The 23,054-nt window shown below is 31.2% G+C and overlaps 2 protein-coding genes across 11 annotated transcripts in view; both read left to right on the plus strand.

Moving 5' to 3' along the window:
• Positions 1–14,057, plus strand: part of LOC140667381 (uncharacterized) — a 78,751-nt gene extending 64,694 nt beyond the window's left edge. The window contains exon 2 of the mRNA XM_072895260.1: positions 416–14,057. Coding sequence (XP_072751361.1) covers positions 416–457 — 42 coding nt within the window. The 3' untranslated portion in view covers positions 458–14,057. The remainder of the gene's footprint in view (positions 1–415) is intronic.
• LOC140667379 (dystrophin, isoforms A/C/F/G/H) overlaps positions 1–23,054 on the plus strand; it is a 433,980-nt gene that overhangs the window by 252,924 nt on the left and 158,002 nt on the right. The gene's annotated exons all lie outside the window — the stretch shown is intronic.

Here is a 23,054-nt window from a genome sequence, read left to right on the forward strand (position 1 = left end):
TTAATCAGTAGTTATTCGTAATAATTTATACATAAATCTTAAATCGCGTCGCAGTCGAGATATATGTAATACGTACAGAAAGGGTCATTAATGCCTTACACATAAATTTATGCATATATTGGAATACATATTTTCCATATATGTATATACAAAATATATAAATGTATTGATATGTGCATAAATTCATTTATAAAGGCATTAATGACGCCTTCTGTATGTACGTAGGTAAAAGAGGATTATATCGAACTGAATCTAATTTGAGATTCGACTCAAAGTTCAACTCGAAGATAGCCATTAGAAAACAAAACAATGCGAAAAATATCTATATCTCTTTGAATAATTTACAATTGTGAATTAAGGTCAAGTTATGTATACGTTATTATTACAATTAATGTATGATATTTTATTGTTTCAGGTGAGTCAAATGATGTCAACTGTCGGTGCTACATTAATGTAAGTAAAGCATGGTTATTTTTTAAGGATTTTTTATTTATTTTTTTCTTTTTTATGTCATGTTATTATTAAGAAAGAATGTTAATCTTACAATAGACGAGGATAATGTAACGACGAACGTCGCTACACGTCGAGAATTCACACATTCGCGATCGCTGCATATTTAACATGCGCTTTTAAATTTCGATGAAACAAAAGAATGAGATTTGAGAAACCTTTGACTGAATAAAAATTCAAATTTATTAGAATAAATTGTTATTCTTTCTAAATAATTCACTTGCATTTTTTGCAGGTTTTTTTCTGAATATAAAAGTCCTCATGTACAGAGCGAAAATAATATCCAGAAAAATTCTTGACCATATAATCAACTAATCAATTAATATATAATATAATATAATAAATCAATTAATCATTATTCTCGATTTATTAATCGAGATTTGTTGATTGAGAATTGTATTCAATTGCTATTAAGACAGTGCAACACTTTTCATATGAATTTAGTTGTATTAGTTCTGTTTAAAGTTTTTTACGAATTATTTTTATACAATATCATGCATTATTACTTATTACAATATTTAGAATTAGAAATTTAGAATAACATATTAAGAAAACAAGAAAAAAATATGATGCTAAAAAATGTATTGCCTATACATTATGCAATAATTTTTTTTATATAATATATTCTATATATAAATTCCCAATATTTTTAACTCTACAAAAATATTTGTTTAATATTACTAATTCCAAGTGTATACTAATCTTATGCAATCCTGAATTAAAATTTTATAGAACAAATTTTTATATTTAGTAAAATTATACAGAGGCCAGCAAAAAAAAGCCTGATCCTCTGACGATTGTCAACCAAACTACAATCATTTTAAAACGGTTTTTCTGTAATCAATATTAAATATATATATAATATTGATTTAAAAGTAAATTATATTTTATTAGAGCACATATTTTTAATACGTACAAAACTCTAAATGGAATACTAACGATTTTTTAAAATGAAAAATTGTTTCGTATATTCCATTTTTCGTAAAGTTTATATTAATTGAATAAATGTGTGTTGCGATATTAACGAAGATAGCCTGAGGAGATAGAATGTCGATGCTACCTAAACAAACGTGTGTAATATTTATTCAAGTGGTCTTCCGAATCCTCATGGTTGGTATGGTCATGTTATTACTACATAGTACGTGTTTGCTTTGTATAATCGCAACTTTGTAACTTATCGTTTTGGAGTAGTAGTTTCTCTCGTGGATTACCTTAGCGAATCTAAGCTCCATAAAGTTATTTCATTTCTCATCTTCGGGAATTTACTGTTTCGGTAACGTTTGCGTAATCGCTTTTGTCTGACAATGAATTACATAACAGATTTTGATATCTGTCACAAAAAACTAACTACATTATTGATAAACGATATATTAAAGTCATAATATTGTGATATGATGTATAATGTAAAAATAATTTATATCATAATTTTTAAACAAAAAGTAAGGCAGTTAATTACGAAGAATACTGCACTGTTTTGACAGTGGAAATTGGATACAATTTTTAATTAACAAATCTTGATTGATAAATCGAAAATATAGTTAATTAATTTATCATTGTCAGGAATTTTTCTGGTTATTATTTTCAATCACTTTGTACATTGGAATTTTTATATTTAGTTAAAAAAACCGTGCAAAAGATTCACGCTAATTATTTAGCATGTCAATTTTTTCAAATAATTAATTTAAACTTTCGTTCATTCGAGTGTTTCTTAAAAATGCCTCATACATTTAGTCCGCCGAAGTTGAAAAGGGCATTTAATTAAATTCCGTATGCATATAACGTAACGATCGCAAATATATGAGTTCACGACGCGTAAGCGACAATCGTTACATTGTCCTTGTCTGTCGTAAAATTAACGTTTCTTATTCGATTGGTAACATTGTAGTGTATGAGTGAGATCGGCTTACAAGAGAATGCACTTTGCTTTGTGACTTGCGAACGACAATGATTTCATCGGATGGCGTGCATGGTTTGTTGTTCAGCTCTGGATCGTTCGGTTCGGAATCTGCGGTGGCCTCGTAAATGTCGCTCATCTTTTACGACGTGGCCAGCGTTTTGGGTTACATTGGCAGTAGTACATCACCGTGCGCGTATTAGTGCGAAGTTTCGGAGAGCCTTAAAACTACCCCGGTTGCCATTACGTAGTACAGTTCCCCGAGAGTACTCGTTCTCGATGGGAAAACGGAGGTTGTGTCCATTCTATTTCGTCGAATCATCGCGAAAACAATATTTTCGACGCGACATGAGCACGCAAAAAGAAGCGCGTGTTGCCACCGCGGTAAACTTTCCCGCGTTGACGATAAATTTCCCGACTGTGATTTTATTCCGCGAGTAAATCCCACATTGTCCAACTTGCCGCCGTTCTACGATTTACGCTTAGTCTGCCGTTGTGTTTTCGTAGGTGCCACGAGGCATGGGATATCTCGCGGATTACACGATAAAGGTCAACTTTGTCTGAAACTGGTATTCTGTAACTCTCTGATGTACTTCTTTTTCGAGAGTAGTAGTTTCTCGCACCGTACATCGAATAAATTGTTTAACTTTTGATTCTCATTTCCACTACGGCCGCTCTTTCTATGGGATACGCGAAATTACGAAATCTGAATTGTAACGAGAACATTTAGTATTAGCCTTAAGATCTTGAGCGCGGATTACGTACTCGATTTTTTTTTTTATTTTTATTTTTGAAGCTTTTATTCCCGGGTTATTATACTGCACATTTGATGAATAAGAAATGGAGGGATGGATCTCTTTATTCAAAGCTGTTGAAATTTTATTCAAAATTAAATAAAAAGACAATTAAACAAAGAAGAATATCAATTCTAAATTTTGCGAACGATGATATAGAAGATTAAGATAAATTTGCGAACAAATATTATTTTGATAGGATGTATGTTGAACACAGTGAGTATCGAATATTCGAGAAAGAAGTGTAAAAAAATATAAAAATATAACGAGGAAATACATTCATTTACTGAATTCCCGAAAAACTTTTGCTTTCAAAAGCTTGTAAATGCCTGAATACCGAAATTTTCATTAATATATTCCCGGATACGTAAATGTATTTTACGTTTATCTCACCTATGTTGCATATTTCTACGCATTGCAATGTTTATATAAAAAAATGAAAGAGAATTTACATTTTTACTATATTGTTATTGCAACATTTATGTATTATAATAGTTTACATTTCATAAAACTCAATCGACGAATAAACATTTTAATCTAAACTTTCTGTAAAATTTTATAGTAATCACAACTTTTTGATTAGAAACATTTTTATACAAAAGCTATATTTCCAGACTCTCTCGCGTCAATTGCGTTTTAATCTTACCAATACAATAAACATAAGTATCTCGAAGTTTTATAAGTAGATGAAAGAAAAGACAAGAAAAGATCAAAAAGGTCGTGAGAAAATATCAGAAGCGAGCGCGAAAAGAATAAATCTCTATAAAATAAATCATTATTCCCGAGAATCTTTTTCCAGCTCTAAATCTCTAGAGCTTTTTTGTCTTATTGTTAGGCTGGGGTTGTCTTCAGTAAGGATTAGGTATAGCGAAGGGTATTTGTCCGATTCCACTTCCGCGAAAATTTCGCTTGCGCTTTTATTATAGTACGCATTTGCATAATTATTGAAATCTTCCTAATTACAATTACATAAGCCTATAGGACGAGGAATACGGCAAGATAAAATTTGAAAGCACTCCGCTCACTTTATCATTAAAATCTCTTGATCTCGTGATCCCAAAAGTCATTACGACTACTTATTTTGATAATTATATTTTGTGATTTTTTTTTTTAATTATAAACATATACTTATTCTGAATATATTTACTGATGATGAGTTTTGAAAAAAATGATTATATACATATAACTTTTTTTTATATAATTGAATATATAATTTATATTACTAAACTTTTCTATATTTATTCTCGTATCTATAGTCCTATATTTGTATTCTCTTTTTTTACTTTTTTGTTTCGTTAACGAGAAACTAATCCATATGCATTGAGATATCTGACAGTGAACACTCGTTCCGATAACACTTCAATTGAACAGGATCGATCATTGGCAATGATCCCTCCTTTGAAGCAGGCCTCTACACTCTACACGCTATTTTGATAATATCGCTACCGCGGGTTATTTCAAGTTTTACTATTTATATTTATCGTGTATGAGTATTGATTGGCTGGATTAAAGGTCAGTCGAGAAATTTTCTTACATCAAGCTCTCTTACTTGTGGCGGATCCTTTTTCTCTATAAATTTCCTTAAAAAATATATGACTTTGAAGCTAATAATTTTTATGAGCATATCCAAACATGGCTAGAAATCGAATTCTTTTGTTTTATTGTATACATTATATAATTTTAAAAAAATTGATAAATATTTAGCATTTATTTTATTTTGAAAATATTATTCAGGGAGAAAAGAAAATGTAAAAAAAGGCTTACTTAACATTTTCGAGAATCTTAATTTAAAAATTAAAAATATATAAGATTTGCTTCTCTATTTTTAATGTACTTTTAATATAAAAGCATAACACGTAGAGGAATGGCAGAGAAAAGAGAAAAAGGTACAGTATGGTTGTAACGTATTATACAATGCTTCACTGATCTCTTGATTTCTCATCGACCAATGTGGTTACGTAATTTGATCGGTTACATAGACTACAGCGTAGATCGACCACTATGTAAAATCCATACGTGTACGCGAAAACATCTGCCGTGAAAAATTGCGGCGACTGATCCAATAGGGGAAGAAGGTAACTTATCTGGATCACAAGCAGGTATCGCGCTAAGGTGCAGAGAAAGAGATCGACAGAGAATAGAAGGAAAGAGTCCATCCATTCTCTTCGTTTCCTTCTTCGATTTGCAAGGTCGATTTCAGGGTCGATTTATCTTTTTCCTTTTTCGTTTTCCGTATCACTGCTCGCTCATATGTACGTATTTACATGCATTGTTCCGATATCTATATCATTTTCCTCGGGATATTTGCTTTGTCTGAATTCTTGATGGAATTTATATTGTTGTTAGAGTACTGATCAAAAGTATATATTACGTATAGAAACAGAGGAGTTATTATTTTAATAAATAAAAATATATATAAGTATTACCAAATTATATTTTACTGTTATTTTATGCTTTAATAATTTTATAAACATGAGCAAAACAGCTAAGAAAAATAAATAAATAAATAAAAAACTTAATTTACTCGCATTTCTGTATTTTTTGGAGGTAATGCAATACTTTTGATCGTATTGTATTTAATTGATACGATATCGTTTAATTATCTATATCTCTTTACATTAAGTTAACAATTTTTATTTTTTATTTTTGTAATAACATTTAGAAACATTGAAATATTAGTGTGATTAACACTATATACACAGAAATTTATATTTGCGATAAATTTAAAGTGTACACGGACAAGAATTATACTTATTCGAAGTAAATGAGCGAAGAAGCGTAATACATGTAAAGAAAACAAGGGTTTGATGTTAATTCCCAGTTATGGAACGTATACCTGATGTAATCCTTATTACCATACAACGTTGAAGAAGGGGCTCTCTTCATCCACCCCATATCTTCTTATCTATATCCTTCATCATTAACTTTATTTTCCTGTAGTTGCATTTTCCTCTTGTATATAAATGCGGGACATATAAGTAATGTTTTGAATCTAACTTGAAATCCAATGATTATAAATCTTTATTTCCGTAAAAATTTATATTCGCAAGATATTTTCTGTAATTTGAAAACTGATTTTATTATATAATTTTAATTAATTTAATCTTGGATTTCATTAAAAAAATAATAAAGCAAAAATTTCAAGAATGCCTTAATAAATACCTTAAATACTATTTCTTTGAATTTATTATTAAATACGAATATTTATTTATGAAATAAGGCGATAATCTCATATGTGTTCATTATATTCGTTTTGAAATTGCCAGGGGCTACAATTAGGAATACAGAGGGGCATGCAAACAAAGCACATTGCTGAAACCATGAAGAGGAAGAGACTAAACGTATTATACGCATGAACAGCAATGCGTGATAATAATACGTTTGTGTTATTCTCTTACGAGTATGTAGATGAAACCGTTTGCTTAATAATCAAGCTCTCATTATGTTGCTTTCTCTACAAACTTTCATCATACATCTTCTTAAATTTGCATTATGAAAAATACGATAAAATGTGTTCTTATTTAAATTAGAAATAAAAATATTGTTGTTAAATATGTTGTGAATTATAATAAAATGTTTAGAAAGAAAATTGTTTTAATATACAAAATAATGTGATGCATTTTTGATAATTATCTCCATAATATTGTACATTGTCTTGTAACATGTGCATATTTGAATTATCATCTAATTGTAAATTATATTACCTCTGTATATATTCATATAACCCTCAAGGGTGATATTTATGAGATTACTACTGCTGAGTACTGATTTATGTACTAAATATGGTATACGCGTCACCCCTCAGTGTTGGTTTCTATAACCTGCTTTATTGATCTTTTTAGATGTATATATTGCATGGACATTTTCCTGCCATCAATTGCCTACTGAAATTTAAGCGTGACAAAAAATCGTAATCGCTTTCCCGAGCCATATTCTCGAATATAAAATAACGCGAACGCGTTTGCGCTCGTATTTTGCGGATTTTGTCGTGTTACCGATATCACGTTATAACATAATATTATACATATAATACGTTTTGTACACAGCAAATATTTGTCGTTATTTTAATTATTTCGAATATTTTATTTTTTCATATATAATTATAGGATATTGATTTATTAACCTTTTAAAATATTCTATATTTTTTAGCGAGATATGCAAATATGCAATAAATTTAATATATCTGTTCCTTAGATAATTCTCAACAACAAATTATGGAACTTATATAGTGAATTATACTACTTTTTTTTATTGGAAATCATATAATATAAATTGATTTAAATAAATCTCTTTTTTTATCACCTCAGATATATATAAATTTAAAGAGAAAAAAGGATGAAGACATTTCAATATTGATTTAATTCTTATTGGAAGACAACTAGCTTTTCTCTGCATTTGCGAAATTGCCTGATGTTCTATTCTCTTGCTGGGGTTATCTTTTCTATAATCTAGCTACTCTTGCTCTCTCACCTCAACTCGTCACATCCCTTCCTTCCTGTCTTCTATGCCGCATCCTCATCTTTGTCACTCGCTCCTGTTTCCTGTCGCATAATACATAGCATTCTCTCTATCTATCTCACTCCGTTTCTCTTGATCTCGTGTGTACTAACACACACATGTATCTGCGTGCGCGTATGTATCTCTGTCTTTTCTTCATACATTACAACCAACCTCTTCTCCCTTTTCCCATCCTTTTCTATCTCCCTCTGTTTTCTTAACGTTATATCCCTCTACTTCTGTCTTACTTCCGTGCCCTCTACGTGCCTGTTCCGCTTCTTCGTCTCGTCCCTACCAGTTCAGCTTGTTCCCCCCTCGTGTTTCAACACGCCCACGTGTCACGTGGCTGTATGGGTGCACGTGCACGTAGTCGCACACAGTGGCGCGCGACCGACCGCCGCAGCAACGGAGTGCGGATGCGGAGTACGTACAGAGTTGAGGGTACGGACGACAGTGCCGCGTACACACCACAGCGTTCCGCACTCATACCTTACGTTCTCGTGTGATAGATTGCCCGCCGGTATCCTCTCATCGATCCATTCGATCGATCGATCGATCGATCCATTCGCAACCCCTCTCTTCTTTAAGGCTGCTCTCGTGTCCCGCAATAGTTCCGGGCGTTTGCTTGTCACGGCGTCAAAGACGGGAATTCAAAGATAACGGCGATTGCTCGATCTTGCTGGTGTACGAGATGAAGGCCAGATCGAGGAAAGATCTGATCGTCGAGAGAAGTCAAGATGAGAAAAAGGGGCGAGGACAGCCTAGTATGAGATATGAAATGTGTTCCGCGAATACCGCGTGTCTTTGATCTCTTGCGAAGCGCCGTGATTCTTTCCGAATGTCCAAAGTGGCTGAATGCCTCCCTGAGGACGATGTTGGGAGTAGAGAAGATGGACCTGCGCACGGAAGATGACGGAAGAGAGAAACGGGTTGGGATCCAGTTGACAGTTGGTTTATAAAGAATTCTTGTTATTTTTGTGAACCATGCGTTCGTGATTTTTGAGACCTCCTTACTGTGAGCCTGATATTTATAATTTGCAAAGGGATGACGGTTATCTGATTATTCTCCGAACTGATGATCCATGCTGACAATCAGCTGATTAATATTTCGTATCTTTGACATTTATCACTGTGCGAGCTAAGAAAAATTTTCTTAGCATATATTGCTACAGTTGATATCATCGAAATGGTTTTCTCTCTTTTATATTTTTGATATTGAAATTTTCGTTGTCGAAATAGATTGCGAATTCCATGAACAAAAGAAGAAAAAGAGACACAAGATATTGGACCATTTCTTCGATTTTAGATGACTTTTTTGTTTCGCGAAAATAAAATTGCATTTATTCTATGACAATGGAAATGAAAATAAAAGATTTCATATTTATTTACTTTGATAAAATTTTGATAAAATAACATAAAGCTCGTATACAAGACATCTCTAATTTTCAAAATGGAAGGTATTTCAAGAAATAATGCCAAAAATACAGATCAATTTAATTAACACTATTTATGTTGCTGTGACGTTTATTTGTACCATCATTTTTGTAATTAATAACATATGCTCGTTGAGTAACAGTAATTAATGTGAGACATAAAAAGTTGTGCGAAATGACATGGATTATATAACTTCAAAACATTACTGATATATAAAATCACATAGAGTGATAATTGATACTAAGTTCCAACATTACTTCACGTAATCATACGACTAACACGAGAACTATTACCGTGAATCATTGGAAATAATTCTTACAGTATCTTTTCGATTTCCTCGCTCTTAATGTCACGAAAGGTTGAAGCATAGTCTCGGGATCGGCGAAACGAGTCGCGTAGACACAGTCGGAGCAGAATAGAAGAGCTGGACTAGAGGGACTGCTTTCGAGGTGCTCGAGTGCCAATAGAAACGTCCGAGTGTCACGGAAAGAGAACGCGGACGGGAAGAAGCCGATTGCGAGAGAATTCAATGGTAGTCGACGAATTCGAACGCGAGCATCGAGACAAAGTGTTCTCGAGTTCTCCGATGCGCGTATCGTGTATACACACGTGTCCTCTTTAGCGAAAAGAGGCGCCGTGGTACCAGACTATAGTAATTGCACTGTCTTCGAGGACTCTGCCGCCGACTCGTAAACTCTATCAGGTGGAAATTGAAAAACGCTTGTTCTGCAAAAAGCTTTCGTGTTATCCAGCCGGTTGGATACATTGGAATCTTGTACGGAACGTTTTTAATTCACGAACATTTCTCAGCACTAATGAGCGCGATCGTTTTAATGACGGATTTTGTAACACGAGGATAATGCGAATAATGTCGCAAAATATGTGCGTGCGTGCTCTCTTATGAGTATTGCGAGTGTTAATTGTGAATATATGTGCATCACCTTGGCCCATTGCTAATGCGCGAGTGTGTTAATGTGTTTGTATTGTTCATCACTTGGAAGACTAAAGGTTTTTCTTTTTCTGACATATTGTTTTTCAATAATATAGCTAAATATGCATAACAAAGGTAGTTATTACATCCAACATTCAACATAATGTTAGAAAGTTTGTATGCGTGTGTACACATGTGTAGATCGCTATTTGATCATTGATAAACGAGTAAAATACAACTCACATTTTTCATATCAATTATAGCTTGTATAAAATATATATTATAGTCTTTTTCATAAACGTTTGTTAAAAAAAACATATCAAATCAATTTTTATACTATTTTAAATCTTCACAATACAATAAAGATATAACACATCGCAAATAAAAAAAAAATTAAATAGCAAAAATTTCAAAGCAATTTTATTGTATACTTAAATGAATGTTTAATAGGTCAATCGCTAAAGACACTTCATGGATAACAGAACAAAAGCATCTATCATGTAACATAAGCATAGTAAAATTAATATAAAATTTTTACGGATTAGGGATTTAAAAAAAAGAGAAAAAGAGGAAAAAAGAGAAATTCAGTTACTTATGTACATATTTATATCAGAGCACTTTAACGAATTTGTACAAAGTTTTTAATTATATCATACGAACTATATATTTACTTGGAGCATATTTATGCATTTACAAGGAATAGTGTGGAACGGAATGGTCGATAGAATTTTACAAAGTATGTAAATTAAAAAATGAAGAGTAACTATTTGTTGTGTGTTTAATCGAATGTTTATCCGTGTAATATTACATAGAGGGGGGACTTACACCGTGCTAAAGAAACCATTTGTCTTGGTGGACAACACGCTCATTAACCTAACGTTACCGCTCTATCTGAATCGTCACGGTTCTTAGGAGGTGAATTTATATCACTTCTAGTATCTCTTGTGACTTGATTTCTTATCGGTTGAAGCGAGAGTGCTGTAAAATTTTTTACGATTTATTTACAATATTTTTCTTTTGCATCAAGTTAAATTAGTATAAGCCATTAAGCGATTTATTTGCATAGTCGGCAATGCAATTTTATTTCTAAGTATTTTTTATATTTCTGATCTATGTGATCTAGTTTAATTTATCGCTGACAAATCGATCGTGCATTAAGATCTCGATATTAAGAGCTCGACGGTAGCGAGCATGAAATTTAATGTCCATGAATAACACAACCTTAGAACGGACAATTTTATTGCGTCTCTATTTACTGGACTATTTGAATTAGTCGAATGATCAATTTTAATTCAAATGCGAGATTAAATCAAATCGTTTCCGGTGATAAATATGGTGATGTGATATTATCATATCTCTATAAGCCCTTTTATTTGAGTTTGAGATGCGTTATTAAATTAACTCTCTTGATAAAGATTTACTTTACCGATGCTTCAAAGGCGCCACCACGATATAATTACCAAGTAAACCCTATTGCCCGCGATGAAAATTTGAATTTGAAATTGCGTTTCAAGTTCGATTAAAGTTACTGGACTCATATTTCACAAATATTCACGCCCGGGTAGAATCCTATGAATATTCCTCGCGATCTTACAACAAGAGCTCATTTTCATAGTCTAAGGCTTATGTGTCTCGTTCTCAGATCTTTAAACATTCTATATGAATGAAGGAATTTCTCACTTATAAGCTGAAGAAATCAGAGATAGTTAAATATATCTAATATTACAAAATAATATTAGATATTAATATTACATTTGTTGAAATCACATTGATGAACGTAATGTATGATCGATTTAAAATTAGATTAAAAAAAAGTTTAATCAATGTTTTAAAATAAGAACATTTACTGACGTGAGTCTGTCAATACTATTCATATTCCAAGTTCACAAATTGCTACCATTGTACATCTTTTCGTCACATTTGTAATCTTGTCACTCGCACAGTAATTATTAGAAGAAGATATTGAGGAAGGGATTTTTGTACAATTTTTCTTAGCAGCTGAATTTATTTGAAATTTAAATCACTCATCTGAACTGTTAAATCAGACGACAATTTTCAACGCACTTCGAGAGAATTCGCTTCTCTTGAAACGAAATATCATTGGATTTGTACATTTGACATGGCAATGTCTTCAGCAGGGATTAAATTTTATATTAGAAAATGCATTTGCGAGAAATATAAAGAAGAAAAACATTGTGTTTCTCTGTCACAGAAAATTGAAAAATCTGAGAAAGCTGCGCGCGTTTGTTCGAAAAGCCGATATTCCCCTTACCATTCTATACATATGCATATATGTGTTGAACGTACTGTGTATGTACATGTGTGCGCCAGATTTATTAATCTCGAACCTACATTATTGGAATCTGAGCCGATCAATATGGAAACTACTCTCTTGTTTTTATTTTAATCTTGTAAATTTCTTATTGATCGTAGTAAGTTTATGTAAACTTCTATTTTCGTAAAAATTGAAAAATTAAAGTTATTTTATATCTTAACATATAACATGCATTGATATATGCGCGTTATATTAGAATTAATATCGGGATATATATATATACATATATATCTGATCTTATATTACTTATGCATGTTGCATAGTTATGTTTGTTCATTGTGCGTCTGCAATATGCTATATTCTCTGAATGCGAATATTATTGTGTAATCACAGTTGTGAAATTGCACAACCACGTAAACTATAGGTTTCTATTTCGACAGCTAGAATTGAAATTCTTGCTCAAGTTATCCCATTGATACTTTGCTCAACTGTTATATGAAGTTCCGTCCATCTCGGTATAAATTATTATGATGTAAATTCATTGCTATAGTTTCATATAACGATGAAATATCAAGTTTATCTTGATTAAGATAAATTTGATTGGATGTGTATATTATTACACGATATATTTCGTCTTTGTCTAATGCAGTTACATGAAGATATAATTCAAAGTAAAAAAAAAGCATAGATGTTGATCTTTTTGTAATTGAAAAAATTATTTTAATAACTCATTGTTTATCCAATGTTACGTGTTTTGTTTATTGCATTTTACATATGTCGAAGTGGTTTTGCTGGATGTAAATCCTTAGTAAAAATGTTCAACAAGATCGGCACGATTGCGTGAGACACGCAACAATTTATCATGATTTGTCATTCCTAATCGGTAGCTGGATTCGCAGCACCCATGTTGATCCCTATGAATTAGAGAGAGAGAGAGAGAGAGAGAGAGAGAGAGAGAGAGAGAGAGAGAGAGAGAGAGAGAGAGAGGCACGTCCGATGGATATTGAATTGCTCTTATTTCTATTCAAAATTCATATGTACATGTGTATTATTACGATATATGGCTATTAAATCATCGACGTATTACGTTAAGTCGTAATTTTATACTACCTGTAATCAAACCGTGATTAAGCTGCGGCATCATATTTTGAGTTTATGTAATAAATTGACAGCGCAAATCTGTCAATTTACGAATTAATACAATGTTCTATGCTACACATATTATCATATCACATCTCGTATATTTTATGTAAACTGTTTCAAGTTTAATGTGACAATTAAATGTTATGCTAACTTTAATGCTGGAAAAGTTTCTATCGCATATTACACAATTTTTTAAGAAATTGTTGGAGAAACGTCTTGATGCTGGAAAGTTTCCGACGTCTCGACGCGTAACAACTTTCGTAAGATTTACCTTGATTACTACTAATCATTAAAATTCACCTCTGGTGCAACATTTTGTAATATTAAAATAGAATGAATATGCTGATGAAAATAATTAGTGCTAAACTTTTAAAATGCAAACTAATGATTTGGATTTCTAATTTCTTCGCTTACAGACTTCGCCTACTTTATTTGAATTAGATACTTATATATTATATATGAAAGAGAATCTTAATAATTGTATAGATTATGTGTTATTACAATTTTTCCAATTTTTTTTAAATTTAATTATCTAGAATATATACTTATTTCTTTGCGTGATTATACGCATAAAATAATGTGATATTTTTTTTTAATATTGTAGTATTATTATGATTCTCTTAATTATTCTATAGTTTAAATTAATCTATTTATTTATATATTAAAACATTAACATTTATTGATGAAATTTTATCAATTTAATATTTTTTATTTGACATTAAATATTTAATCGATTTTTTAAATTAATTTTATTTAATTCTCTTTACTTCTGAGACTGATTTTTTCAATTTTAATATTTACTATTATCATTTTACAATGCTTATATCATTTTATTATGAACCTATAAAAATGTTTGTCTCGTCTGAGATGCAATAAACGAAATCTGCGAAAAAATTATCATTTTTATATCATCTATTGTATATATCCGGTTATTATATTTTATTATATTTTAAACATCCTTTTAATTTATGTATATTATACGTTATCGTTGAGACGCTTTATAGCGACAAAAAAGGGAATTTTTGAAGGTATATTTCACATCTATTATTTCTGTGAGCAGTTTAATTGTCGAGACTCGAATCCTAAAATCGATCGCCTACACGCTCCGATATAAGGAGCTCTCGTGTTATCGCCTCATCGTTTCGATCACGGTGCAGGCCTTAATTAAAGTTTCGCAACCGATTGGAGAGCGCGACGAGAGTAATCAACGATCGCCCACGCAATCAGCGATCACCGCGTCGAAGCCAAACTTTAGCGGGTATGCTTTGTCGCCACGTAATGGAACCATGCATGGATCCGCAATGTCCACCACTAAACTTTCCGACGTTTTGTTTTCCTAACCGCCTAAACGGCTAATTCCTATCTCGATTTGGTTTCTACGTTATATTTACAAAAACGTTTCGATAGCCATCCTGAACGAACCATTTACGTTGTTGGATTTTATCTTTTCATAGTTGCTTTTAAAGCAAATGTTATTTCATAGCACGAGATTTATATTAACAATATAACAATGATGAATTTCTATAATATAATTCCAACATAAATTGTCACTAAAAAATTGTGTTGTACGTATCCAAATTGATATCTAATATAAATTTGAGATTCGAAAGTATCTGTGCTTTCTTAAGCTTAAAAGAGACATTGCATTTGTAAATAATTGCGAAAATATTTTTTGTTAGATAATTATGATGAGAGAAATTTTTAATCTTACTATTAAATTACGTAAGTTGTTGGAGAAACGAGAAATATTTTATTATAAATTGAGAGTTTCATAATTAACATAGAGACATAAGTCTGAAATCGCAGTTTTACACAAATAAGAAAAAAAAATTGTTTAAAATTCCCATTTAATACGCAGGAATGCGTCTAAATATTTCTGTATTTATTTCCATAATTATTAGGTCAATTAATATGCAACTTTGTTAAGACGCAAGGCGTATAGAGCTTTTTTATAGGCATGCCTGAATATCTCATTTGTTTAAAATTGGGAATATATTTCTACATGAAACCTTTGAAATGCATTATGAGCTCATATTTCACGGTTATAAACTTGTACGTTCATCACAAAGTAGGAAATACGTTCTGAATAGCGATGACAATGGGAATTGCCGAGAGCAAAATTCGATAGTTTGATGCATGTAATAAAATCATCCAATCGGCAAGAGCAGATAAAGTTGTTTTACCTTTTGCCTTACGCATATAATGCTACGAATTAATTTAGCATTTTCCGTTTTATTAAATCCGATAAAGATGTATGAAGAAGTTAAAATAAAATATTCTCTAGCAGACATTCTTTAGATTATCTTTTCTTTCTTCTGAATAAATAATATAAAGTTGTAATTATTATATATTTAGAAGATACTAAAAAGCATTTCGTTAAAAAATTGAAAATATATATGTATATTCGTAAATTATGCTGTTGATATGTTAAGATAATAATATGCAATAATTTTTTGTTCTTTATAGATTGAATAAGCGCTTGATTGAATTAAAAATTCGTCATTTTCATCATTTTGAACAAATTAGAAAATTAACAACAAAATAAATTGACATTTACAAAATGATATTAAAAAATGATATTATATAACAATATTTTTTATAACTAAAATTATGTAGTTAAAATCCAAACATGACAAACTTTTTACGTCTGAAAAATTTAACTACCTTTATATAATTTTGTAGATTGCATCGATATTATTTTGCTAATTATCATATATTTTTTAGCACATTGAGCAAAACTTCTTATGCTGCTATCAAAGGATATTTTTAGATTCTACCAATACTACTGGACGTATCGTACGTCACTTCGTAGGAAAGGATTTCGTATATCTATATCACTATTCGTAGGATGATGTGGTTATCTCGAAACGAGACTGGAATTTCTCGACGATGTAGTATCTACTTTTTCATCTCGACGACGAATGTTCTGGACAGTTGAATAATAAAGTTACAGTAAGGATTGACAGGAATCAATATTCTTAAGATAATCATGATATATTGCCCATGTACTACATGGAATAATAACTTTTTAGCAATATTAATTAATTTTAATATCCATAAAAATCTGCTATTAAATGCAAAATAATATTGTTGATCATATTTTGTTACACTTTTTTTCCTCTTTCTCCTTTTGAAACTGTTGTTCTTCTATAACATGACTTTGATTTTAAATTTATACATTTTTACGTATTCTCTTTTGTCACACTTGAAATGTCTTTTGCGATTATATTAAAATATTCAAGTATTATATAAAAAGTTGTTACAGGGCTTTGTAATATTCGCAACAAATATCTGCTAATCTCGAGTTCTTCATATAGTTCCATTAAAGGGCACTTATTTGAAATTGTCTCATTTATTGGACGTTAGACGGACGTTCATTTAGTAGGTCTTTTAATACTTCTACTGTTCATTCAGACTTGAATTACGTTAATGGATGACGTCTAAGAGATTGAAAGCGTAAGGACAGAGGATCATTCAAGAACAATTACACTCAGTGGGAGGACTCTCTCTAATGAAATTAACTCGTCTCCGATAATTAATTAGTATCCGTCAGAGCGACCTTCTTCGTTGGCTTTAAATGATCATTATATGCTTCACGTGATGTTTTCAGGTTTCGCGTTGAAATTCTAAATCATGTTAATGCTAAGTAAACTGATTGTTTGGAAATGATTTAATTTTTGTATGCAAGTTCAGCACTTGACAATTACAATTTCATATGAAAACTTTATCTACTGTGGTTTTTAATGTCTTTTACAGAAGAGACTGCAAAAGTATCACGTAAAAATTCACTCAAATTGGACTGTTTTAAATTCTGTTTAGCACGTTATTCTTTTTGCGTATAATCAACTCTTTGGTCTCGCGTTATTACATCCGTAAGAATTTAAGAGTGAGATACGAGGTAATCTATAACATAAGACTACAAAGGTAAAGTCGGCACGGAATCGTATATAAAATTAAAACAGGAACAGAATAAATTTTTAACGCAGACCGGGGAAAGATGGAAAGAGAAAAAAAGTTTCTCCATTCTGTGAAATGCCGACTTCACCGTGAATTTTGCCTGCTATTGATTCAAGAATGAATATTTTAGCAAATAGCGATTTAATGACATCTAGAATATTGTTTATTTGTCTATGGATTAAAAACGCATCGGTGTTCTACTTCGCCCAATAATAATAGTGAAAGAATAAATTAAAAATTAATGAGAAAATATTTTTGTTTTCTCTATAAGATAAACATACGAATTTTTAAGATTTAAACATTATTGAAATTGTGGCAAAAGAATTTCACTTTGAAAATTTATGGATAATAATTTTATATTTTCAGAGAAAAAAAAGAGAAAAGTTATCTATATTATAACTGTATATTTTTTTCTTATATATTCTAATTAATGTATACAAATTAACATAATTTTTTGGGTAAGAGGAAAAACAAATCTTTATTTAAATCATTTTCTCACATATTATATAATTATTTCAATTAGAATTATATATTGTTGAATTACAATTTATATGAAGAAAAAATTAAATGTATGATCATATGGATATTTTCTATCAAAATTTAATGTTCGTGAAATGTTTAAATAAATTAATGTATTGTTTAAAAATGCTTGACGTAAAATAAAATAGTTAAGGTGGAAAATCACCAGCATACGTACAGCTAAGTGTTGTTGCAATATAATACAGTACATATTGACACACAAACATACCGTTACTGATGCGAATAAAAAGATAAAAGCGGTGGCAAAGGTACAGATGAACAGAAGATCGAAAAAAGTAATCGTGGAATCTTGACTCTTGCTACGAGATACCGACTGAAAGCGGAAACAGGTTTTGCTGTCTTATTACGAATCTTCGATCTTTCAAACGAGAAGATACATGATATTCTTCCTACATCACGACAACCGCGATGATTTTTTAATCTTATTGTTAAAGAACAATCTCTAGAGATTGGCACATTCTGTATATCGCCTTTAAAAACTTCATTAAATTCGTATTATGTTTTTTATGAGAAAAGACTCTTGATTTAATAATAAAATAAATTATTTTTGTAAAAAATAATGGCAAATTATTTAAGATTATTATCTGTTTTATATTTTTAATATAGATTTATTTGTGTTGATAGACATGTTTTTTTTTTATTGAAAAAATATCAAATCAAAAACATTAAAAGAATGCATTTTGAAACTTTCAATGTTCGCAGGAAACACTTCATGTTTATGGAATCTATATTGATGTATTTCTTAATATAGATTTCTCTTATCGATAATTATACCAAGTATTGTTATTAATGTATCGTAATATATAGCAGCGGATAGTCTAGTCACCTATTTACTCGCTCTGTATTTGTCGCTCCGATTTTGAGCGAGAAAATACGAATTGCCAGCGCATGGTTGCTGTGCAATCAGGGGGCGGCGAGGCATAGCACGGGGGGCGATGATGTATTAATACCATTATCGCTCGATGATCACCTGCGCCCCAAACTAACCCAGCAGCGTTTGCGTTATTAAAGGATGCGTCGCGACGCTTTCCAAATGCTTCATTTACCCATTCGCAAATCGTAATCAATCCACCATGTAAATCATACTTCCTTAATCGAACAATTAATCGTGCTCGTTTAGATTTTAATGCAAAATCTTATGTATTTGACATAGCTACGTGGTACTGATTGCGGGTAAAATTTATCTCTGATCGTAATTATTTCGGAATTACATTCATCCGGTTTGAGATGATCCGAGGTTTGGAAAAAAGTTACAACGATTAACGTAATCGAACAAGAGGTATCTAGTCTGCTTTTTCTACACTTGTTTCCTTGCTCTCCGTCGGAACGGCTTCTAATGTTCTACTCACTTTTTAATCTTTACTTGATCATTTAAGATACATCATAGAACTAGCTTAAAAGGATGATAATAAGATAGAATTTTTTTATGTAACGCAGTATTAGCTCAGTAATTCTACGGATTTTTCTACAACGAAAGATCAGGTAGCTTGGAACTACTTAGCATAATTCTCATATTTAACAGAACCTTTTATGTAACATCTTTGAGAAATTCATTTTTATAATATGAGCTACATAATATGAAAAGATAATAAGGAAAAATGAATAGTTAGTACTATGGTACATATACATATATTATCTTACACAAAATTTGCCTACCTTCTTTTTAACGATAATGTCAAGACTAAGTAATACAAAATTTCGATTTAAATAATACAAAAGTATATTTTTAGTAGCTTGTTTTTAAACATTTTTCAAGTTTTACAATTTTAGAATTTCTAAATTCAAAGAGACAGTGAATTTTTTAAATACTCTTATAATTTAATAGAAAAGTATATTCTATTTTCTTTCTTTTAATTATCTAAAAATTATCTGGTGTATATTGTATACATTTTTATTGAAACTGTAGCCATCCTAAGTTTTTAAATGTTATTGATCGCTTAAAACTACTGAACGATGACATCATGGGATTCCCATGTCTCTTCGAAACAATCGTAGTCCCAGCATCGTAGTCTCCACCCTTGTTTGTCGCTTACTCTCGACACCCCCAACTGATTTCACAATGGTATCCTGTCGCCAACCATTGTGAACAGGATAATTACTCCTCATTAACAAATAGCTTTCTTTGATGTGGAAATCACGTGCTCATCGGAATAGGGAACGATTGTACGGATCGTTAGTTCGTGCGGGTGTGATGTAGAAGGTACATCACATGAGGGTGAGGAATACGAGACAGAATGAGGGAGAGAAACAGTGGACGAAGAAGTGACGAAAATAAAAAAAAAAAGAATGAAAAAAAGAACCGTGAAACGTGTCGTCGATAGTGCGGTCCGAAAGAACGCGATCGATATTTCTCGTTGTAGCATGTAGCTCTTCCCGACATTCTTTATTATTATATATTATTTTTTTTTAAATACGAGAATGCGTGAGAGATAGACCGATAATTCATTCGTATGGTAGGAATCGAATTATATATTAGAATTCTATTCTAGTCTAATTCTGATCGAATTACGCATATCGGCAAGAAAACCTTCTATTTTTCGAGTGAATATTTTATCTATGAAAAATTGCAACAAAATATTATAATCTTTATTATATCCGTGACATATATGATACATCGTAGATGCAGTAAAAAGCTTATAGTATTATTTATTAAGATAATAATTTAATAGCTGCACATACGTGCAAAATTTTATTCTCGAGAATTACCATTATTATTAAATAATTATTACTAAATTTTTTATTTCTATTTTCTAGGGGATATCAGAATTTTTATATATATTATATATTTTATATATCTGTGTGTATATCATTATATACATATATATATATATATATATATATATATATATATATATATATATAATATATAGTATTATATATGTTATTATATTTAGTATATTATTTCTGTATATTATTATAATGTTATCTTTCAAGCCAAATTGGATGATGGTTGTATATTACTAGTTATATAACTTGTTTGCTATGCAAATAATATTTTGTGGTTGGATGCACTATACGTAAAAAGTTGTCGATAAAAATACTTTGAATATATATTTACAGTAGTTTTATCTCTGCAACTTTCAGGAAAATAAATATTTTCGCAGAATTTCTGCAGAGGCAAGTGCGTGAAGGTAAACCACATAGGGATATTTGATAATGCAGAGCAGATACCTGGCCCGTGATCGACATCGATAAGATAAATATACTTTAGGAAGTAATATTCGTATTCCATGCGTACACACAAGCAGTGTTTTCTACGGAACGCGTGGAATCCTCTGTTTTCTGCCGAGATGTTATGTTCGGAAATTGAATATGCAGTTTGAAAGCTGATTGAAAGAGAAGTACCTACAGCTGTGCATAAGAAAGCTACATGAATAATGGTTCAAATGCACATGTATGCTTACATGAAATGACAAGAACGCGTTTTATTTATAATAGCTGTTTGTTAATTATCTTTTTTTTTGTTTCGTACGAACTCTTTTTCAAAGAAACATTTAGAGAGCACAACTGTGATGGAACAACTTTTTTTTGCTTTACAAAAATTATTGTATATTTATTTTTAGAAATCTCGTTAATCTTTACAAAGATCTCATATTGTATAAACGTTGATAAACGATTATTAAATTTTCTTTACGAAAAATAAGAATTGTTACACGGCTAAGAATATATCATATATATATATATATATATATATATATATATATATATATATATATGTATATATTGTGTACATTTTATATTATTTTTATATTTGCCTGATATATAAACTATTAACAATTTGCTTCAATATTTCCATCCATGGTATCATTTATTATGAGATAAATTACTAATAGAATTTTCTGTTACTTTTTTTTTTCTAAGAAAACTGTCACTATTCTTTTCTCGCATAGGAAGCAGTGAATCCAACAATCAGATCCTATAATCAAAATACATAAATTATTCATCGGTAGTTACGCTTGGTCGCAAAACGTCTAGACGATGCGCGTTAAGTATAATAACAGTCGGATTGTTAGTCTTCGCAGACTAACCGGATATTAATATAATCATCGCGCTCCGCTTGATTCGTCAATCAGACAGTTAGCCATACAGATAACTTGTTAAAGATATTATGTCTACATTAATTAAGATTTGATATTGATATCGTCAGCTACAACTACATTAATTTAGATTAACTCTAGTTGAATAATCGTAAAAATTATTGTTTACAAATAATAATTGCATTCAAAATAAAACGGAATGTGAATTTTTGTACTGCGATTATAATTCTTCGAAATTTGATTTTCTCTTTCGATTTTTTTTTTTTTTTTTTGTTATTACAAACTGAGATAGATGTTGATTCAGCGTTTCAAAGTTAAGACATTTTGAAGTGTTAAAAGAAATACTAATCACGCTGTGCTAAACTTACTTCATTTATTATATATATCTTTAGTTACGTACGTGTGATAAAAACATTATAAAGGTAACTTTTGATGTAAGAAAAAAGATATCAGGAGATTTAAAGTTCACGGCGACCCGTCACCGTTTTGTCACGTTATTTTCCAAGCCAGCGGGAGTTCAGAGAACGATGAGGGCGAGAACGAAACTCATAGGACGCGCGAATTCGTTAGTCCTGTAACCCTTTTATGCTGGGCGCGTAAAGTTTGTCCGTCGTCTTTGTCCGCCTACGTCAGCTGTCTGCCGGCCGTTTGTTCCGTGCTAAATAAAAAGGACTCTTGTACTTGTGCGAGGAGGAGAAACGGTAATGCGCCGCGCAAAGGAAGACGATCGTTTGTTCCTCCGACAATGGCGCCGGATTCCCGCATAGAGGCGGGAAAAACGGTCCAGACACGTCGTGTACACGAACGCTTCCACATGGTCGAAAGAAGCAGCGCCGGTGGCTCGTTACTGCTCGTACAGCTTGTGCATCGCGATCGATCATTAACTATCGGAAAAGCGATCAGTCGAAGGTGACGAGGCGAAGGTACTCGCTTAATAACGCCATGCTTCTCGCTCGGTCCCCTTTTTCTTCACCTTTTTATACATATATTTATTTCTATACTTTTCCTTGAAAAATTACGTCGTATTACGAATTCGTTATCG

This window comes from Anoplolepis gracilipes, chromosome 7 (genome assembly GCF_047496725.1).
Source record: "Anoplolepis gracilipes chromosome 7, ASM4749672v1, whole genome shotgun sequence".
NCBI lineage: Eukaryota > Metazoa > Arthropoda > Insecta > Hymenoptera > Formicidae > Anoplolepis > Anoplolepis gracilipes.